General features: G+C 48.6%; 1 protein-coding gene across 2 annotated transcripts in view; it reads right to left on the reverse strand.

Annotated features, from left to right (window-relative positions):
- Positions 1 to 23205, reverse strand: part of PRORP (protein only RNase P catalytic subunit) — a 193907-nt gene that overhangs the window by 15073 nt on the left and 155629 nt on the right. The window contains exon 8 of one of the 2 annotated variants that reach the window (XR_003943280.1): positions 3648 to 3871. Coding sequence is in view for 1 of the 2 variants with exons in the window: in XM_030213737.1 (XP_030069597.1) it covers positions 3731 to 3871 (141 nt within the window). In the remaining variant the exon portion in view is untranslated. Of the gene's footprint in view, positions 1 to 1947; positions 3872 to 23205 lie in introns of those variants that run through there. The other variant, XM_030213737.1, reaches the window with a different exon arrangement.

Below are 23205 nucleotides of genomic sequence, written 5' to 3' on the forward strand. Positions count from 1 at the left end.
ACCCACCAGCACAGCATTAGACATCAGTTGTAAAGTTATAACAAAACTTAAAAAATATAGCATCAGTACCTAATTATCAGTATATAATTAGACTAATTATATAAAGAAGAGAAAAAGAAGGAAGAGAAGTTTGTTCCTCATACAAAGGTCACAGAACAGAGAAAAAGCAGAGAAAGAAAGAATGAATGAAAGAAAGATTCTTTGATATAGAGAATTAGTTTCTACGAAGGGGGAAGAGCACCCCTTTGGGAAAAACATAGGCCATTGGACGAATCTGAAACTCTCTTTCCAAGCATGCCTTGTTTTTCAGTTTCTTTGTCTGCAGCATGGTTTTATAGGCTGTGGTGAGCATCCACCTCTCCTCTACCCTGGACCAATCATAGGTGCTGCATATGGGCTGGAGACTTGTGATTGGGACTTTCATATGTGCTGGAGGCTTGCAATTGGTCCTTGCCATTCCATTCCTCTTCTCAGTAAATTACTTTTGCAACAGGATATACCAGGTATCTGAGTTCCCAGTTGCCTTAGCAACATTTTCACCATCAGAGCATGTGAACAGACAGAAATTCCTTCATGTTGCTGATAGGAAAAGAGAGATGTGGGATGGGAAATAATGCAGTATACCTGAAGAAGAACTTTATAGCTTATAGCTAAAATTATAGACAGTTCTAAGGCAGAAACATGCAGCCATGAGAGTCTGTGCATTGCTATACTCGGAAATCCTGGATACCACATCAAAAGTGTAGTAAGTGCCCTTGGCCGAGAACTTTTGACATGCCTTCTGCTGCTCGAACAACTGGCGAACTGATTTGTCTGCTCAGGAGGGAGCATCTCAGCCAGGTCGGACAACTTGCGCACCGAATTTCGCAAGAGGACGCTCGTGAAGAGCTGATATGATTGTATTCGGGAAATTAATATCAAAGCCTTGTATATCTCCCTCCCAAAAGAATCCAGGGTTCTAGCTTCTGTGCCTGGGGGTGCCGAGGCATAGTCCCTGGAACTCCTGGCTCTTTTGAGAGTGGATTCCACTACCATGGAATTGTGAGGCAACTGAGGCCTATCAAAACTAGGCGCACTGTGAATCCGATACTGAATGTCAATCTTCTTGAGAATGACAGGGACCGACAGAGGGGACTCCCAGTTCCTGATGAGCACTTCTCTGAGTACCACGTTGAGAGAAGCAGTCACAGCCTCCTTAGGAGGAGATGTGTAGTCCAGGAAAAGTCATGGGCGTAGTTTGACTGTTTCATTTGGGGGGGCAAAGGATGAGGCGGAGCATATTAGCATATTCATTTGCATATATATATATATATATATATATATATATATATGCAAATGAATATGCTAATATGGAGGAAGGAAGGAAGGGAAAAAGAGCTGGCTTTTTTTGGAAATAACCATAATGAATATGTATGAGATATCAAGCCAGCAATTTCTCCCTCCCTTCCTTCTTTCCTCCATCTTGTAAGGCACTGCCCAACAAAACAGTGTTAGAGATCTGGCCATCTGAATTTATTTATTTTCTCCTCCATCTTGTAAGGCACTGCCTACCCAACAAAAACAGTGTTAGAGTAGTAGACTAAAGATGGCCCAATAAAGAACGACAACGTGGATGCAGGCAGCAGCAGCTCACAGGCTAGGCATGATTATTATTTTAAAACATTCCAAGTCCAAATCTCCTCTAACAAGATGGATAAAGAGGTACAGAACGACAACGTGGATGCAGGCAGCAGCAGCAACACACAGGTTTGCTTGCTGGGTTTTGAGTGAATGGCGACGGCTGCGCGGGAGAGTAGAAAAAAATGAGATTTTACCAAATGACGTCTTATTTCTTCTGTGGACTCACTCAGGACTGATAGGCTCAGGCTCAGTCACTTCCATTAGTACGGAGAACGCTTGCAGCGGCGAACTAGCACCAGTAAAAGCACCAACAAACAAGCAATGCACACTGTTGCATGAGGCCATCCAGCAGCTCAGGGATCAAGGCCCAGATGCACTCATTGAGGGCCGACACCAGGAAAAGCTGGGATGCCAGCTCAGGTACAGGTTGCAGAACTACCGGGGTCGATACAGGGGCAGGGTCTTGGCTGCTGGGAGACAGACGCATTGGCACTTCCTGTATGGAGGGGGAGTGGTCAACCCGGCACCGATGCTTCTCAGGTGCTCAATCCTTCAACACCCCAGAGCTCCCGGCACCATGCGTTGAGGGCAATTGATGATGATGCTTCTTGGCCTTCGCCTGAAGCATGTTACCGAGGCTCCTCGGTGCTGATGAGGACGACGTCAAATCCACATGTGGACTCAGGGTTGGATCCGACGATGGACGGTGCCAGGGGCCCTGCACAGCAGGAGGCCTCGAGGCAGGTGGAGACCCACTTGATGCTTCACTGCTCCCAGGGTCTAGCAGCAGCCATGCTTACCAACACTTCTGATGCTGGTGTGATGCTCGACGTCAATGCTGATGCCAACGTTGAGGAACTGGACTTGGCTCCAAAAACCCTCTCTCGTTGAATCTGTCTGGAAACCCGGGTCCTCTTTTTCATGTGAAGACAAAGAACACAGTTAATGGGGCTATGGTCTAGTCCAAGACACTGTAGACACCAAGAATGGGTGTCTTTCCCAGAGATTGTCCAATTGCACCGGGTACAGCGCTTGAAGCCACTGGGAACCTTCATGGACATGCAAAGAAAAATTTCCTCGACTAAATTAAAACAAAGCAATGGTGCCTGAAAAAGGGGCAAGGCACAGCAAAGAATAAAGGGAAAATTCCCAGTCGAAGTCAAGGCCTAAGAGTGGACTGATGACGACAGAAAATAAAAATAAACTTAAACCCGGGCAAAATCACTAAAACTTAAAGGAACAATAAAAGGGGTTTCCACAATAGGAACACAATGAAAGAAGAAAAAATAAATGAAAAATAGCAGAAAAGGCACAAGCTCTCTAAGACCGAGCGATGCGAGGAGATGGTAAAAAAACACTTCTTCACTGCGGTAGAAAAAGAACTAAGGAGACCATGCGCAGTAAAGCGTGTCTTGCGCTCCACACAGCTCTCGTTAGACTGGTAAATTCCGGACTGGGCAACGCAGATCAGCGTCACCCACTTGTAAGAATTATAAGCCTGTTTGTCCTCAGAGAAGTATTCTTACCAGTATGGACCTAATAACTGGGCAAACTAGGATTGGCTTATTCTGCCCTCATCTACTATGTTGCAAACACAAGCATAATGCATCAGTTCAAAGTGCTATTACTATTACACTTTGACCTTTGTATTCCTTTCTTTTCAAATTATTTTCAACGATGCTGTCCATATGAACAGAACCCACACACAGCCACAGATAGTGGCCAGTTCAGGGTTCCTGCATGCCCAGAAATGTCTGTCTATACCACCCTCAAGGTGATTTTTAGTGAATAAAAACACAGGATGCATGTCAGATGCTTTACTACCCCTATGCAGAAAACCTCTGCTAATGGGCTTAACGTACTGGGAAAGTCTCAGCGGGACTGGCTAATTTCAGCTCTCATGTATGTTTAAACAATTTTATTGAGCAAACAATGACAACACTGCAATAAAAAGGTCAATTGCATACCACATCATCAAACAACAAAATATGTATCATTTTTTTATGTAAACCCACCAACACCCTTACCTGCCCCCCACCCCTTCTTCAGCTCTCATGTAATGACAGTCTCTGTTGTATGGCCCAAGGCAGATGACGATGTGCAACGTGCCTCATATCTTATGGTTTTGTCGTTGGAGACAAAGCCACTTTCTTGGCACTTCATAGGATGCTCTCGTCACATTGTCCATGTCATAGGGAATATGCCACGTGTCCCCTGTAGTCTGTATAATGGTGTCATAGCTCAGAATAGGCTGTGGGAAAATAACACACAGGAAAAGATTATATCCGCTGCACAACTCAATAAAGTGAAGTTACATACCTGTAGCAGGTATTCTCCGAGGACAGCAGGCTGATTGTTCTCACGGATGGGTCGGCGTCCACAGCGGCCCCAGGAAACGGAAATACTTTCTAAGTAATCCCTAGAACTTTGTGGGAGGACCCGGCGCGCAGGGCACGCCCACCACGCATGCGCGGCTGTCTTCCCGCCTCAGTTATATCGAAAAGCAAATAAAGAACAACAACAACAACTCCAAAGGGGAGGAGGGCGGGTTGGTGAGAACAATCAGCCTGCTGTCTTCGGAGAATACCTGCTACAGGTATGTATCTTCACTTTCTCCGAGGACAAGCAGGCTGCTTGTTCTCACTGATGGGGTATCCCTAGCACCCAGGCTCACCCAAAACAACAAAGAAGGTCAATTGGGCCTCGCAATGGCAAGGACATAACAAAGCTTGACCTACAAAGAAACATCTAACTGAGTGTGCAGCCTGGAACAGAATAAAAATGGGTCTAGGGAGGTGGAGTTGGATTCTAAACCCCGAACAGATTCTGCAGTACCGACTGTCTGAACCGACTGTCGCGCCGGGAATCCTGCTGAAGACAGTAATGAGATGTGAATGTGTGGACAGATGACCACGTCGCAGTCTTGCAAATCTCTTCTATGGTGGCTGACTTCAAGTGGGCCACCGAAGCTGCCATGGCTCTAATACTATGAGCCGTGACATGACCCTCAAGAGTCAGCCCAGCCTGAGCATAAGTGAAGGAAATGCAATCTGCTAACCAATTTGAAATGGTGTGTTTCCCGACAGCGAGCCCCTTCCTGTTGGGATCAAATGACACAAACATTTGCGCGGACTGCCTGACGGGGCTTGTCCGCTCCACATAGAAGGCCAATGCTCTCTTGCAGTCCAATGTATGCAACTGACGTTCAGCAGGGTGGGTATGAGGACGGGGAAAGAATGTTGGCAAGACAATTCACTGGTTCAGATGGAACTCTGATACCATCTTCGGCAGAAACTTAGGGTGAGTGCGGAGGACTACTCTGTTATAATGAAACTTGAGGTAAGGAGCATTCACTACCAAGGCTTGAAGCTCACTGACTCTACGAGCTGAAGTAACAGCCACCAAGAAAATTACCTTCCAGGTCAAATACTTCAGATGGCAGGAATTCAGTGGCTCAAAAGGAGGCTTCATCAGCTGGGTGAGAACGACATTGAGATCCCATGACACTGGTGGAGGTTTGACAGGGGGCTTTAACAAAAGCAAACCTCTCATGAGTCGAACTAAAGGCTGTCCAGAGATAGGCTTACCATCTACACGTTGATGAAAATCACTAATTGCACTAAGATGGACCCTTACGGAGTTGGTCTTGAGACCAGACTCTGACAAGTGTAGAAGGTATTCAAGCAGGGTCTGTGTAGGACAAGAGCGAGGATCTAGGGCCTTGCTATCACACCAGATGGCAAACCTCCTCCATTTGAAAAAGTAACACCTCTTCGTGGAATCTTTCCTGGAAGCAAGCAAGACTCGGGAGACACCCTGAGAAAGACCCAAGGAGGCGAATTCTATGCTCTCAACATCCAGGCTGTGAGAGGCCGAATCTGGAGGCTGGGATGCAGAAGCGCCCCCTCATTCTGAGTGATGAGGGTTGGAAAACACTCCAATCTCCATGGTTCTTCGGAGGACAACTCCAGAAGAAGAGGGAACCAAATCTGACGCGGCCAAAAAGGAGCAATCAGTATCATGGTTCCGCGGTCTTGCCTGAGTTTCAGCAAAGTCTTCCCCACCAGAGGTATGGGAGGATATGCATACAGAAGGCCTGTTCCCCAATGAAGGAGAAAGGCATCGGATGTTAGTCTGTCGTGGGCCTGAAGTCTGGAACAGAACTGAGGGACCTTGTGATTGGACTGAGTGGCAAAAAGATCCACCGAGGGGGTGCCCCATGCTCAGAAGATCTTGCTTACCTCGCCCAAGTTGAGCAACCACTCGTGAGGTTGCATTATCCTGTTCAACCTGTCGGCCAGACTATTGTTTACGCCTGCCAGATAAGTGGCTTGGAGAAGCATGCCATGCTGGCGAGCCCAAAGCCACATCTGGATGGCTTCCCGACACAGGGGGCAAGATCTGGTGCCCCCCTGCTTGTTGATGTAGTACATGGCAACCTGGTTGTCTGTCTGAATTTGAATAATTTGATTGGACAACCGATCTCTGAAAGCCTTTAGAGTGTTCCAGACCGCTCGCAACTCCAGGAGATTGATCTGAAAACCAGATTCCTGGAGGGACCAAGCTCCTTGAGTGTGGAGCCCATCTACACGTGCTCCCCACCCCAGGAGAGATGCATCTGTTGTCAGCACTTTTTGTGACTGAGGAATTTGGAAGGGACGTCCCAAAGTCAAATTGGATCGAACTGTCCACCAGTGAAGGGAATTGTGAAAGGCGGTGGACAGCTGGATCGCATCTTCTAGACTCACTGCAGCTTGATACCGCTGGGAAGCTAGGGTCCATTGAGCAGATCTCATGTGAAGGCAGGCCATGGGCGTCACATGGACTGTGAAGGCCATATGGCCTAAAAGTCTCAACATCTGCCGAGCTGTGATCTGCTGAGAGGCTCTGGCCATGGAAACTAGAGACAGAAGGTTGTCTGCTCTCGCCTCGGGGAGACAGGCACGAGCCGTCTGTGAATCCAGCAGAGCTCCTATGAATTCTATTTGCTGAACTGGAAGGAGATGGGACTTTGGGTAATTTATAACAAACTCGAGTAGCTCCAGGAGTTGGAGAGTCATCTGCATGGACTGAAGAGCTCCTGCCTCTGAGGTGTTCTTCACCAGCCAATCATCGAGATAAGGGAACACATGCACTCCCAGTCTGTGTAGCGACGCTGCAACTACTGCCAGGCATTTTGTAAAGACCCTGGGCACAGATGCGAGACCAAAGGGTAGCACACAATACTGAAAGTGCTGTGTTCCCAGATGGAATCGAAGAAACTGCCTGTGAGCTGGAAGTATCGGGATGTGTGTATAAGCATCCTTTAAGTCCAGAGAGCATAGCCAATCGTTTTCCTGAATCATGGGAAGAAGGGTGCCCAGGGAAAGCATCCTGAACTTTTCTCAGATCAGGTATTTGTTCAGGCCCCTTAGGTCTAGGATGGGACGCATCCCCCCTGTTTTCTTTTGCACAAGGAAGTACCTGGAATAGAATCCCAGCCCTTCTTGCCCGGGAGGCACGGGCTCGACCGCATTGGCGCTGAGAAGGGCGGAGAGTTCCTCTGCAAGTACCTGCCTGTGCTGGGAGCTGAAGGACTGAGCTCCCGGTGGGCAATTTGGAGGTGTTGAGATCAAATTGAGGGAGTATCCTAGCTGGACTATTTGAAGAACCCACCGATAGGAGGTTATAAGAGGCCACCTTTGGTGAAAACATTTTAACCTCCCTCCGACTGGCACATCGTCCGGCACAAACACTTTTATAGCAGCTATGCTCAACTGGAGCCAGTCAAAAGCCCGTCCCTTGCTTTTGCTGGGGAGCTGCAGGGGCCTGTCTAGGTGCACGCTGTTGACGATAACGAGCACACGGGGGTTGAACCTGAGAAGGCTGCCGAAAAGGTGGATTGTACCTATGCTTATTGTAAGCCTAGGGAGCATTCCTCCTTCCCCTGAAAAAACGTCTACCTGTTGAGGTAGATGCTGAAGGCGCCCGGTGGAAGAGCTTGTCGAGGGTGGTTTCCCGCTGGTGGAGCTGTTCTACAACTTGCTCGACTTTCTCGCCAAAAATGTTATCCCCCGGCAAGGAACATCAGCAAGCTGCTGCTGGACCCTATTGTCCAGGTCAGAGGCACGCAGCCATGAGAGTCTGCGCATTACTATACCTTGAGCAGCGGATCTGGATGCGACATCAAAAGAGTCGTAAGAACCCCTGGACAGGAATTTATGACATGCCTTCAGCTGCCTGACCACCTCCTGAAAAGGCCTGGCGTGCTCTGGAGGGAGCTTGTCCACCAAGTCCGCCAGTTGCTTGACATTGTTCCGCATGTGGATGCTCGTGTAGAGCTGGCAGGACTGGATCTTGGACACGAGCATGGAGGACTGATAGGCCTTCCTCCCAAAAGAGTCCAGAGTTCTAGATTCTCGTCCCGGGGGCGCCGAGGCAAAATCCCCAGAACTCCTGGCTCTCTTGAGAGCGGAATCCACAACCATAGAGTCGTGAGGTAACTGCGACTTCATCAACTCAGGTTTTTTTTTGTTACATTTGTACCCCGCGCTATCCCACACATGGCAGGCTCAATGTGGCTTACATGGGGCAATGGAGGGTTAAGTGACTTGCCCAGAGTCACAAGGAGCTGCCTGTGCCGGGAATCGAACTCAGTTCCTCAGTTCCCCAGGACCAAAGTCCAACACCCTAACCACTAGGCCACTCCTCCACTCCATGAATCTGATATTGGGACTCAGTTCTCTTGGGAATGGTGGGATTAGTTAAGAGTTTCATCCAGTTCCTAAGCAATGTCTCCTTAAGGACACTGTGCAAAGGGACGGTGGATGATTCCTTAGGTGGCGAAGGATAGTCAAGGACCTCAAGCATCTCGGTCCTGGGCTCATCCTCAGATACCACAGGGAAGGGAATTGCCACAGACATCTCCCGGACAAAGGAAGAGAAGGAAAGACTCTCCAGGGGAGAAAGCTTTCTCTCTGGCGAAGGAATGGGATCAGAAGGAAGACCGCAAGTCTCCTCGGAAGAGAAATACCTGGGATCTTCCCCTTCATCCCACGAGGCATCCTCCTCGGTATCGGACAAGAGATATCGAACTGCAGTCCGAAACCGGGCCCGTTTCAATGCCGAGGAACCGTGTCCTTCATGGCGATGTTGAGAAGTCGACTCCCACGCTGGTGACTATGCAGCTTCCTCCAGCGACATCGACGGGGAGTTGACCTGGGTTGCAGCCGATGCCGCAAGCGATACTGGCATCGGAGACCTCACCACAGGCCCTGAGCCAGCTGCCGCTTCCATCGACGGCACTGAGGGCGCAAGCACCCCCGGTACCGGAGCTGACTGATGCAGCAGCCCTTCCAGCAAAGCTGGAAGAATGGCCTGGATGCACTTCGTCCAGAGCCACTGTCAGGGAAGGCTGTGGGGTCGATGCAGAAGCCGATATCTGAATCTGTGGAGGCCTGGGAGGCGGTACCGGGCTGTCCGGAGATCGACACCTCCTGGATGGAGGGTGAGCGGTCCTCCTGGCGTCAACGCTTCACGGGTGCCGAATCTTTTGACGCCCCGGAGCTCTCGGTACCGTGTCTCGAAGGAGACCGATGATGATGCTTCTTCACCTTCGCTTGAAGCACGTCACCGGCACTCCTCGGTACCGACGAGGACATTGAATCCAGACGCCTCCTCGGCGTCAGTGGGCCTGCCCAGCAGCAGCCTTCGAGACAGGTGGAGACCCACTCGACGGCTCACTGCTCCCAGCGTATGGTGATGACCATACAGCCATTACCTGTGCTCCCGATGTCGATGCCATACTCGTTGCCGATATTGACACCGCCGATCGCGGCACCGATGACGACATCAAAGAATCAGTCAGAGCTCCGAAAAGACGGTCCTGAAGAGCTCTTCTCGATGCTTGGGTCCGCTTCTTCAGACTCAGACACAACTTACAAGTATCTGGTCGATGTTCGGGCCCAAGGCACTGGATGCACCATGCGTGCAGATCAGTATTCGAGATAGATAACTGGCACCGACCACACTTTTTGAAGCCGCTGGGAGTCTTCAATGACATGGGCGGAAAAATCGCGTCGGCGAAATAAAAAGGCTCGATTGTGCTAAAAATGAGAATCGCGTACGCATGGCCTAAGAAGGCTGGGACGAAAAGAAAACTTAGAGGGGCAAAAAAAACTAACGATAAGGGTTTTTTTTTAAACTTGGAAAGAAAAAAGAAAAAATAAGAGAAAGCGGCGCTTGAAACCAAAAAGAAAGCGCGAACCATGCGAACGCACTGTAGAAGTTTCTCTGGGCCTGAGGGAGAGAGACCGACACGCAGCCACTCTCCTCCGCAGCGCCGGGTCCTCCTGCAAAGTTCTAGGGATTACTTTTAAAGTACTTCCGTTTCCTGGGGCTGCCATGGACGCCAACCCATCAGTGAGAACAAGCAGCCTGCTTATCCTCGGAGAAAGCATCTCTTCCTGAAGTTTATCCATATATTAGCAAGAAATTTGTCTAGAAAGTTGAATTCTCCCATCATCATAATGGACCTATATGTCCCAAAGCTGATGGCATCAGAGTATAGATAATCTTCCACCACTATGACTAATCATTTACCAGACATATTCAGCACTGTACAAATACACACAAGAGACAGTCCCTGCTTCATGGAGCTTACAGTCTAGTCAAGACAAATATTCATGAGAAAACAAGAGCCTGTGTTAGTTTATACACCTGAGGCTGTCTGTTCCTTTAAAACTGGTATTTAGTAGTGGAATTCAAACTTTAAAAGATGGTTTTACATCTGCATTTTGAAGGCTTACAGAGAAAAAGATGCACCAACGTTTTCCTGAAAGCAGCACTTCAAATTAGCTACTTCACAAGTCAGCAAGACTAAAGAAAATTCTTCCAGTGTATAAGCTCCACACAGTTATCATGGCTTTACTCTTCCTGGTTTTCCCAGGACTTCCTAGGATTCTTGGATTGCAAAAGGGAAAATTTCTCCTAGGCTCAAATCCTTGTCCTCGGGTTTGGAGTGATCCTTGAACCTGGTCTCAACCCATGCTTCTTCCTGGGACAGGATCTCCTCCATTCCCTCAAAATCTCTCCCCAGGATCAAAGGGAAAGGTAATGTCTCCTCCACCGCTAATTTCAAAGGAAGAGTTCTCCCCTCCCAGGTTAGCCCTATCTCATAGGTAGGTTCCTTTTCAACATCCCCATTGACACAATATGATGAGAATAGTGCAGGGATGGAAAAGAATTGACTTGGGATGGTGAGGGAGTGATACCAATATGAAGGGGATGGAATAGAATTGACTGGGGACAAGTGGGGCCAGGGGTAAGATTATATCCCCATGCACACCTCTATTTTCTATCCTCTGAAAGGACTTTCAGTTCTTCCCTAGCTTTTCTTTTGGCCATACGAGTCTTCTCCCATATAAACAGTCTGCTTTGCAGGATACTTCAGCCCAATTTAAAAAATGTAGGTGTGCCCTGGTCTTGAAGAAGTTGGGAAACATTGATCTGGATGCCTCTGGCTAGTAAAAGAGGGTTGAGCAGGCTTGCTGTTTAGCCTCTCTCAGCCACCTTGTTCAAGCCAAGGAGCGAGCACAGAAATACAAAATCAAGGTGATGGAGCATTCAGCTCTAACATCATTTTTACGCACAGGCCTATTATACAATACTATCCTTTATAATGTAAACACACAGAAAAAGACCATATGGCTTATACAATCTGTCCATCAATGCTGTCTACTCTCCCTATCATTTCCTTGAAGATCCTATGTACTTGTCCCAAACTCTACTGAATTCAGATACTGTCTTTGTCTCCACCACTTCCATCGGGAGACTATTCCATGAATTCACCACCCTTTCTGTGAAGAAGTATTTCCTCGAGTTACTTCTGAATCTATCCCCTTTCATCTTCATCCTATGCCCCCTCGTTCCAGAGCTTCCTTTCAATTGAAAGAGACTCGCCTCCTGTGTATTTATGCTGCATACGTATTTAAATGTGTCTATCTTCAATAAAAAGATTTAACATAAATGTGTCTACCTTCTCTCTCCCGCCCTTCCAAAATATACATATTAAGATCTTTAAGTCTGTCCCCACATGCTTTATAATGAAGACCACTGACCATTTTAATAGCCACCCTCTGGACCAACTGCATCCTGTTTATATCTTTTTGAAGGTGTGGTCTCCAGAATTGTATATAATATTCTAAATGAGGTCTCATCAGAGTCTTATACAGGGGCATCATCATCTCCTTTTTCCTCTGCCTGTGCACCCAAGCATCCTTCTAGATTTTGCCGTCACCTTTTCTACCTGTTTGGCTACATTAAGATCATCACATACGATCACACCCAAGTCCCATTCCTCTTTCATGTACAAAAGTTCTTCACCCCCTAAACTGTACTGTTCCCTCGGGCTTTTGCAGCTCAAATGCATGACCCTGCATTTTTAAGCATTAAATCTAAACTACCAAATTCCAGACCATTCCTCTAGCTTCGCTTCCTCATGTTATCCACCCTATTGCAGAGAGGCAAACCTTACCAGACATCCCTTCAGCAATATCACTTACAAAAATGTTAAAAAGAACCAGCCCAAGAACCAAACCTTTTGGCATACCACTGATAGCATTCTTTTCCTCAGAATAAATTCAATTTACCACTACCCTCTATCTCCTTCCACTCAACCAGTTCCTAAGCCGGTCAGTCAGTCACTTTAGTGCCCATACAGAGGGCACTCAGTTTATTTATTTATTAGTCGTCTATGTGGAACCATGTCAAAGACCTTGCGAAAATCTAAATACACCACATCTAGTGCTCTCCCTCAATTCAACTCTCTGGTCACCCAGTCAATCAGATTTGTCTGACAAGACGTTGCCTCGGGTCCTGTAATCCATTGGATTCCAAAAACTTTACTATTCTCTGTTTTAAAAGTGTTTCTATTAATTTACCTACCACAGAAGTCAGACTTACCGGCCTGTAGTTCCCAACCTCTTCTGCTTTTGTGGACAGGGTCCACACCTGCTCTTCTCCTGTCCTCTGGGACCACTCCCGACTTTAGAGAAGCATTAAAATAGAAATTTTCTAAGTTCCTTCTGTACCCTCGGATATATGCCATCTGGCTCCATCGCTTTGTCCACCTTTAGTTTAGCCAGCTCCTCATGAACATAGAGTAAGAGGAGTTAGAAAATAAGGTGACTAATTTAAAGAAAGGTGCACACGAGGTCAGAGAGATAGTTAATATTTCAGCTCGAGTAGGAATGGATAAACATGTCCTGCTCCAGTATGTGCAGCCTGTGTCACTCCTTGTGTGTGTGAGTGAGACTAACATAGTAACATAGTAGATGACGGCAAAAAAAGACCTGCATGGTCCATCTAGTCTGCCCAACAAGATAAACTTATATGTGCTACTCTTGTGTATACCTTACCTTGATTTGTATCTGCCATTTTCAGGACACAGACCGTAGAAGTCTTGCCCAGAACTAGCCCCAACCCCCAAACACCAGCCCCGCCTCCCAATCTCGGCTAAGCTTCTGAGGATCCATTCCTTCTGCACAGGATTCCTTTATGTTTATCCCTCGCATGCTTGAATTCCGCTACCGTTTTCATCTCCACCACCTCCCGCGGAAGGGCATTCCAAGTATCTACCATTCTCTCCGTGAAAAAATACTTCCTGACATTTTTCTTGAGTCTGCCCCCCTTCACTCTTATATCATGTCCTCTCGTTCTACCGCCCTCCCATCTCCGGAAAAGGTTTGTTTGCTGATTAATACCTTTCAAATATTTGAACGTCTGTATCATATCACCCCTGTTTCTCCTTTCCTCCAGGGTATACATGTTCAGGTCTGCAAGTCTCTCCTCATACGTCTTGTAACGCAAATCCAATACCATTCTCGTAGCTTTTCTTTGCACCGCTTCCATTAACAAGTTAGTTACTTCTTCCATTAAAGGCCTGGTTGAAGAGCCAAGCTTTCACCTGCTTCCTGAAGTAGAGATAGTCGGTGTGTCAAGATGGCGCTGAGAGCGAACGCTCTGTGAGTTAGCTCCAGCTAGTCTTGCTAAGATTTTGTTGTTTTCTGCTACACAATGCCCCATTTGAAAAGAAAAGGGGTCGTGCGGGTAGTACCCCTACCTACCAGGACGTCCACGCCTGCGAAAATGGGACTGAAGCGCTTCTTTCCCGCTCTTTCTTAAGTAGTAAGTGGGGTGGATTCCTTAGCAGAAGGACTCGGTGAAGTGGCTCCCCCGCTGGAATGTGAAACATCTCTTCCCCCCCCCCCCCCCCCCCCCCGCCGCTCTCTATGATCCCTCCAAGCCCTGCAATGATAGCGAGCCGAGAGGTAAACCCAACAGACACCGGAAGAGTAGAAGTTGGCGGACCCTGTGGGGCGACCGGCTCAGCTTTAACATCTACGCTTGCAGGGAAGGAATCAGAGGTTAGCCTTGGGAAGATTTGGCTGAAATTACTAGAAATGGACAAAACCCGGCACAGGCAGCTCCTTGTGACTCTGGGCAAGTCACTTAACCCTCCATTGCCCCATGTAAGCCTCATTGAGCCTGCCATGAGTGGGAAAGCGCGGGGTACAAATGTAACAAAAAAAAAAAAAAAACAATCCTCCGGAGAGGTAAAAGCTTTAAATTCCAAAATGCAAGAATTGAAAGACTCAGTAGAAATGATTAAACAAGATTTTTCATCAAAAATTGAGAGTTTACAAAATGAGATGACACAAACAAGGTAAAATTATGTATCATACCTGATAATTTTCTTTCCATTAATCATAGCTGATCAATCCATAGACTGGTGGGTTGTGTCCATCTACCAGCAGGTGGAGATAGAGAGCAATCCTTTTGCCTCCCTATATGTGGTCATGTGCTGCCGGAAACTCCTCAGTATGTCGATATCCAAGCTCCATCCGCAGGACTCAGCACTTAGAGAATTACACCCACGAAGGGACACTCTGCCCAGCTCACCACCGCCGAAACGGGGGAGGGGAATTAACCCAGCTCATCCCCACACAAGTGGGGGAGGGGAATCCGTCCAGCTCATTCCCGCGGAGCGGGGAAGGGACACCACACCCGCCGATGCAGGGGGGATCTGGCTTATCCTGCAACCGCAACCGCGGGAGGAGCTGACTGACCCTAACACCGCCGAAGCGGGAGGGGTACAAAGCTGCCCTACTGCCGCACGAAGCAGGAGGGAGCGCCGGCACAATTTAACTCTCAATCCAGCCCTGTAAAACGGAGGGGAGAGGAATGCAGCAGCTCACTGTAACACAAATTCGTCTCAACTCTTGAAGAATCCATTGAAAAACTTGAACACGAAGTCCTCCTGAACAGGAACTGAAGACTAAACTTGAACCTGAAATGCAACCAGAATATAAACAATACAGATATCTGGGAGGGGCTATGGATTGATCAGCTATGATTAATGGAAAGAAAATTATCAGGTATGATACATAATTTTACCTTCCATATCATCATGCTGATCAATCCATAGACTGGTGGGATGTACCGAAGCAGTACTCACCCAGGGTGGGACACTGAAATCCCTGACCGCAACACTGAAGCTCCAAACCGGGCCTCCACCCGAGCAGCCACAGTCAAGCGGTAATGCCTGGAGAAGGTATGGGCCGAAGCCCAAGTTGCCGCCTTGCAAATCTCTTCCAAGGAGACGGACCCGGCCTCTGCCATCGAGGCCGCCTGAGCTCTAGTGGAGTGAGCCTTCAGCTGGATAGGCGGCACCTTCCCCGCGGCCACATAAGCCGCTGCAATGGCTTCCTTGACCCATCTTGCCACTGTAGGCTTAGCAGCCTGCAGACCCTTACGAGGACCTGCAAACAGGACAAACAGATGATCCGACTTCCGGAAATCATTGGTCACTTCCAAGTATCTGATGATGACACGTCTCACATCCAGATATTTGAGAGCAGAGTATTCCTCTGGGTAGTCCTCCCTACGAAAGGAAGGGAGACAGAGCTGCTGATTCACATGGAAGCGAGAAACAATCTTGGGCAGGAAGGAAGGCACTGTGCGAATAGTCACTCCTGCCTCAGTGAACTGCAGAAAAGGCTCTCTACATGAGAGCGCCTGGAGCTCGGAAACTCTTCTGGCTGGAGTGATAGCCACCAAAAAGACTGCTTTCAACGTCAGGTCTTTCAGAGATGCCCTCGACAAGGGTTCAAAAGGCGGCTTCTGCAATGCTCTTAGCACCAGGTTGAGATTCCACGCAGGCACCACTGAGTGCAGAGGAGGGCGCAGGTGATTAACTCCCTTGAGAAAGTGCACCACATCTGGCTGCGAAGCCAGGGAAACACCCTTCAGGCGGCCCCTGAAGCAAGTCAGAGCCGCTACCTGGACTTTAAGGGAACTGAGCGACAGGCCTTTCTCCAGACCTTCTTGCAGGAACGCCAACACTGAAGAAATTGGAGCAGTGAAGGGAGAAAGTGAGCCTGCTTCACACCACACTGCAAAGATACGCCAAACCCTGGCGTAAGCAGTAGAAGTAGAGCGCTTCCTCGCTCTCAGCATAGTGGCGATGACCTTGTCTGAGAAGCCCTTCTTTCTCAGACGCTGCCGCTCAATAGCCAGGCCGTAAGACCAAAGGGGGAGGGATCCTCCATCACCATGGGACCCTGATGTAACAGGCCCTGCTCCACTGGCAGCCGCAGAGGATCGTCGACTGAGAGCCTGATCAAGTCCGCATACCAGGGACGTCTGGGCCAGTCCGGACCCACCAGGATTATCCGGCCCGGATGCTTTGCCACCCGGTCTAGCACCCTGCCCAACATGGGCCAGGGCGGGAACACATAGAGAAGCTCTTGTGTCGGCCACTGTTGGAGAAGAGCATCTACTCCCAGGGATCGAGGGTCCCGTCCTCTGCTGAAAAAGCGCGGCACTTGGCAATTGGCCGATGACGCCATCAGATCTAGGCTCGGCTGGCCCCAGCGCTTCGTGATGTCCAAGAACGCCTGAGCAGATAGCTGCCACTCTCCGGGCTCCAAGGTATGGCGACTGAGAAAGTCCGCCTTGACATTCATGACTCCGGCAATGTGGGCCGCTGACAGCTGTTCCAGGTTCGCTTCCGCCCACTGGCATAGATTCATGGCCTCCTTGGCTAGAGGGGCGCTCTTGGTACCTCCCTGGCGGTTGACATAGGCCACAGCCGTGGCATTGTCCGACAGGACCCGTACTGGCTTCAACGCCAGTACTGGGATGAATTCCAAAAGCGCCAACCGAATGGCTCTGAGTTCCAGGAGGTTGATAGACCACTTTGCCTCTGCAGGAGACCAGAGCCCCTGCGCTGTCCTTCCCAAGCAGTGGGCTCCCCAGCCTGACAAAGAGGCTTCCGTCGTGACGACAATCCACTCCGGGGTCACCAGAGGCATTCCTGCAGACAACTTGTCTGTCTGCATCCACCAGCTCAGCGCTTTGCGCACTGCTGGGTCCAAGGGAAGGCGCACAGCTTAATCCTCCGACATCGGAGTCCAGCGCTGCAGCAGAGAGTGTTGAAGTGGTCTCATATGAGCCCTGGCCCAGGGCACTACTTCCATCGTGGCCGTCATAGAGCCCAACAGCTGCACATAGTCCCAAGCCCGAAGAGGAGAGGCTACTAGGAACTGGTCCACCTGAGCCTGAAGCTTGACAATTCGATTGTCTGGCAGGAACACTCTGCCCACTTGGGTGTCGAATCGAACTCCTAGATACTCCAGGGACTGAGTCGGGCGCAGCTGGCTCTTCTTCCAGTTGATGATCCACCCCAGGGAGCTCAAAAGAGCAACCACCCGGTCCACAGCTTTGCCGCACTCTGCATAAGAGGGGGCTCGGATCAACCAGTCGTCCAGATAAGGATGGACGTACTCCTTCCTTTCGCAGGAAGGCCGCGATGACCACCATTACTTTGGAGAAGGTCCGCGGAGCAGTAGCCAACCCGAAAGGGAGGGCTCTGAACTGGAAGTGTCGGCCCAGGACTGCAAAACGCAGAAAGCGTTGATGAGGAGGCCAGATGGGAATATGCAGGTACGCTTCCTTGATGTCCAAGGAAGCCAAGAACTCTCCTGCCTTCACTGCCGCTATAACAGAGCGGAGAGTCTCCATGCGAAAGTGCCGCACTTTCAAGGCCCGATTGACCCCTTTGAGGTCGAGGATAGGCCGGACAGAACCTCCTTTCTTTGGTACCACAAAGTAAATGGAGTAACGTCCCTTGCCAGTCTGATTTTCTGGCACCGGAACGACCGCACCCAGGCGGATCAGGTTGTCCAAGGTCTGCTGCACTGCCACAGCTTTGACCGGAGACTTGCAGGGAGAGAGTACAAACCCGTCTCTTAAGGGTCGGCAGAACTCTAACTCGTAGCCGTCTCTGATGACTTCCAGCACCCAAGCGTCTGAAGTTACTTTGGTCCACTCGCCCAGAAACGAGGACAGGCGTCCTCCAATCTGCGCTGGGCCATGGACCAGGACCCCGTCATTGGGTACGAGACCCTGGGGGAGGACCGGAGGGCGTACCTCCGGGACGGCGGTCTCTGCGAAAGGAATTCTGCTTGGGGGAGAAGTTCCTTTTGAAGGAAGAGGGGGCAGAGGAGCCCGACTTGCCCGGGCGGTACCGACGGGCTTCTTGAAACCGTCCTCTAGAGATACCGGGGCGAGCACTGGCCCGAGCCCTGACCTCTGGTAACCTCTTGCCCTTAGACGTGCCGAGATCGGTCACGATTTTATCCAGCTCGACCCCAAAGAGCAGCTTGCCTTTAAAAGGCAACTTAGCCAGGCGGGACTTAGAGGCGTGGTCCACAGACCAATGTTTCAGCCAAAGCCAGCGCCACGCAGAGACTGTCTGAGCCATGCCTTTAGCCGAGGCTCTCAAGACATCATACAGTAAGTCTGCCAAATAAGCCAAGCCCGATTCCAGGGCCGGCCAGTCAGCCCTCAAGGAAGGATCCGAGGGGGAAGCCCGCTGCACCATCGTCAGGCACGCCCTGGCCACATAGGAGCCGCAAACTGAGGCCTGCAAACTTAAGGCAGCCGCCTCGAAGGACGACCCTAAAGCCGCTTCCAATCTTCTGTCTTGGGCGTCCTTTAGGGCCGTGCCACCTTCCACCGGCAACGCCGTCTTCTTAGTCACCGCAGTGATTAAAGAATCCATGGTAGGCCAAAGAAAGGCCTCACGTTCACTTTCAGGCAAAGGATAGAGGCGGGACATAGCCCTAGCCACTTTGAGGCTCGCTTCCGGGACATCCCATTGAGCCGAAATTAAGGTGTGCATGGCATCATGCACGTGGAAGGTTCTAGGCGGGCGCTTCGTCCCCAGCATAATGGCAGAGCCAACAGGGGCTGAGGGAGAGACGTCCTCAGGCGAGGAAATCTTCAAAATGCTCATGGCCTGCAGTAACAGGTTGGGCAAATCCTCTGAGCGAAAGATCCGCGCTGCAGAGGGGTCATCCGCTCCATCTGAGCGGGAATCCGTCTCCTCCAAGGAATCCCCAAAGGACCGTTGGGAGAACTCAGATACGCTGCCCTCATCTACATCAGAGGGAACAGCGTCCTCTAAGGCCTGGGAATCCACCCGAGGGCGTTTACTTCCGGGGGCCTCAACCCCGTTATCGGACAAGGGAGAAGGGGCAGCGTTTTGCATAAGGAAAGCCTGATGCAGCAGCAAAATAAACTCGGGGGAGAAACCCCCCAGACTGTGTATTTCAGCAGCCTGGGCCACAGCCCTAGATGCACCCTCAACCGGCGCTCGCAAGAGCGGGGGAGCAACATGCTGCGCATCCAAGATGGCGTCCGGCACTACACTCCGCGAAGGAGCCGCGCGGGAAGAACGGCGCTTAACTTTAGCCGCTTTTTTGCCGTCGCCCAAATCAAGGGCGGCCATGGCATGAACGTCTCCCAGCTCAAGGGCGGCCCAAGAAGAAGCCGTCCGAGCAGAGTGGCCGGCCAAGATGGCGGAGGCGAGCAGCGGGGGATGGGCGTTTATTGCGGGAAAAACCGCCGTGCCGGAGGAAGACCCGGGACACTGACCGGCCTCCAAACTGACACCCAACAAGGGCGAATCAGACTTTAAAACCCCCGCATCCCCGCTAGAAGCGCACACGCGGTCCGGGGAGCGATTCTTCGCGCCCTCACCCTCCGACGCCATAGGCCACGTGGAGATCAATCGGGGAACCCCCTGCCCGCTATAAAAAGGTAAAAATTACCTGCTTCTCGCTCCGAGCTGTAACGACCTGGTGTCCCAGTGAGTAGCTGCAATAAACGTTTAAATAAACGTCGAAATAAACGTCGAAATAAACGCCCTTAAGGACGTCCAAAATTTTATTATTTTTTTTTTTTAAACGGAGCCAGCGGGAGGGGGGAGAAAAGGAAGGACCTGGCGCCACCAGGTTTGCACTTGCTCAAGAAGAGCCCTCAACCCCAGGCACTCAACAAAACCTAAAAATTAGGCTTGGAGGCCTAGCCAGAGCTGCTGCTGTGTGTGACCACCACCTACTGAGATAGAGAACATACTGAGGAGTTTCCGGCAGCACATGACCACATATAGGGAGGCAAAAGGATTGCTCTCTATCTCCACCTGCTGGTAGATGGACACAACCCACCAGTCTATGGATTGATCAGCATGATGATATGGAAATGAATTTAAAGCTGCAGTGGTGAAAGATAATATTGATATCAGAAGGAAGATCGAACAAATAGAGAACTACAAAAGGAGATTGAATCTCCGTTTGCTTAATTTTCCTAGACTCTATGGGGTACCCCCCTTAGAAATATTTACTAGATTCCTTAAAGAAAATTTAAATTATCCACAAGAGGCAATTCCTCCATTAAATAAAATTTATTTAATATCAAATACAATTCAAAAAGCAGATGGAGAGAGCAATGTTGAAGCAGGAAATTAACTTGATGTGGACAATCTTACCGCAATTTTAGAACAGTCGTTGGACAATGTCACTGAAAAAGCGACGCTGATTGTATCTTTTATTTTTCAACAAGATCTGAATTCTATCATGAGACTTTAAATCAGCGAACCATAAATTTGGTGGTGAAAAAGTTTGTCTTTATTTTTTTTGTTGTTGTTACATTTGTACCCCACGCTTTCCCACTCATGGCAGACTCAATGCGGCCTACATATTGTATACAGGTACTTATTTGTACCTGGGGCAATGGAGGGTTAAGTGACTTGCCCAGAGTCACAAGGAGCTGCCTGTGCCTGAAGTGGGAATCGAACTCAGTTCCTCAGTTCCCCAGGACCAAAGTCCACCACCCTAACCACTAGGCCACTCCTCCTATCCGGATGTGACAAAAGTAACTCAACAAAAGAGAAAACTGTTTCTTTCTATGAAGTTAAAAACAATAGAATTGGGAGGATCCTTCCTCCTAGCATATCCATGTAAATGTTTTGTGAGGTTTAATCAGGTAAAACATGTATTTTATATGCCTGAACAGCTTAAGTCTTTCCTAGACTCGAAACAACGATAGAGATATTGAGAAGTAGAATGAGAAATACAGCGACATATTTACTTTCAATGTTTGTACTAAATATTTGAATTATAATTCCTAACCCCCCCCCCCTTTCTTATTTTAGGGGTCTAAGGAAGCCAGTATATGTTATGATAGTTGATTTTGTTATAAACTGTTATTATTGGCTGTATTTTCCTTAACAGAATATTCCTGTTTAAATTCTGAAAATTAATAAAAATGATGAATTATAGTAGAGATAGTCTTGTGTTGAGTGGAGCCTGTTAGGCAGTGCATTCCAGAGTATGGGGGCTACTCTGGAGAAGGCTTGCTTACAGGTATCACATTGTGTAATGTCTTTTGGAGAGGGTGTGGTTAGTGATAGTCCTTGAGAGGACCTTAGTGTCCTTAGAGGTGTGTAGAGGATCATCCTAGGTACTCGGGACCATTTCCTTTAAGGGCCTTGAAGATCAGACATAGAGTTTTAAATTTAGCCCTGTATTGTACTGGTAGCCAATGAAGTTTTTGCAAAAATGGTGTGATGTGGTCACATCGCTTATAACCTTCTTTTAGTTTTGCTGCAGCATTCTGAATCAACTGGAGCTGGTGCAGGCCATTGTAGTGTGCATTACAGTAATCCAGTCTTGATATCATCATGGCATGCACAACTGGGATAAGATTTACTTTCTTGATGTAAGGAGAGAGAGCATAGCTCTCGCAAATAACAGAAGCAGCTCTTGAAGTTTGCTTAGATTTGGAAAATCAGAGTAAGTGTTGAATGTAACTGTATTCCAAAGTTCCTGACTTGTGATTTGAGGGGGGCATTTCGTACTTCCCAAAATAGATTTTAATGTCAGATATGTATCCACTTGTGTTAGGGACCCATCACCATCACCTACTATAACATCAGAAACACCCTCCTCATTAATAAGCACTAAGTCCAGTATGACCCCATTCCGCGTGGGTTCCATTACCAACTGCTGGAATACTACTACCTACTACTTATCATTTCTATAGCACTACTAGGCGAAATAGTTCCCCCTGTAGAGAATCCAGGATCTCCCTGCTTCTAAAAGACCCCGTAATAGGGATACCTCAATCAACATCTGGCATATTAAAATCACCTATTAGTAGTACGTCTCCTTTCATAGCTATATTTTTAATATCTTCAATTAAATCTCTGTCCAATTCTTCTGTTTGTGATATATCACACCAGTGTAAATATATCTGCCATTCCAGTACCTCTTCCTTACCCTGTAGGTCCTGCAATTGTGTGGCTTTTTTAAAAATTATTTCACATATAATTGATAAACAATCATTATCAAGCCTAAGCTTGTACAGAAAGGTATACATTCCAGAAATAATTAATAACAAAGAAAAAAGATTATAATGTATAAATACACTCAAGTCCTCATTTTGGATCCAAGATTATCAATAGTGGAGAATATATAAGTACGTAAGTAATGCCACACTGGGAAAACACCAAGGGTCCATCGAGCCCAGCATCCTGTCCACGACAGCATCCAATCCAGGCCAAGGGCACCTGGCAAACTTCCCAAAGGTAAAAACATTCTATACATGTTATTCCTGGAATTGTGGATTTTTCCCAAGTCCATTTAGTAGTGGTTTATGGACTTGTCCTTTAGGAAACCGTCTAACCCCTTTTAAAACTCTGCCAAGCTAACCGCCTTCACCACGTTCTCCGGCAACGAATTCCAGAGTTTAATTACGCGTTGGGTGAAGAAACATTTTCTCAGATTTGTTTTAAATTTACTACACTGTAGTTTCATCGCATGCCCCCTAGTCCTAGTATTTTTGGAAAGCGTGAACAGACGCTTCACATCCACCTGTTCCACTCCACTCATTATTTTATATACCTCTATCATGTCTCCCCTCAGCCATCTCTTCTCCAAGCTGAAAAGCCCTAGCCTCCTTAGTCTTTCTTCATAGGGAAGTCGTCCCATCCCCGCTATCATTTTAGTCGCCCTTCGCTGCACCTTTTCCAGTTCCACTATTTCTTTCTTGAGATGCGGCGACCAGAACTGAACACAATACTCAAGGTCGGTCGCACCATGGAGCGATATAACGGCATTATAACATCCTCACACCTGTTTTCCATACCTTTCCTAATAATACCCAGCATTCTATTCGCTTTCCGAGCCGCAGCAGCACACT

The sequence above is a fragment of the Microcaecilia unicolor genome, chromosome 9, assembly GCF_901765095.1.
Source record: "Microcaecilia unicolor chromosome 9, aMicUni1.1, whole genome shotgun sequence".
Classification (NCBI taxonomy): Eukaryota; Metazoa; Chordata; class Amphibia; order Gymnophiona; family Siphonopidae; genus Microcaecilia; species Microcaecilia unicolor.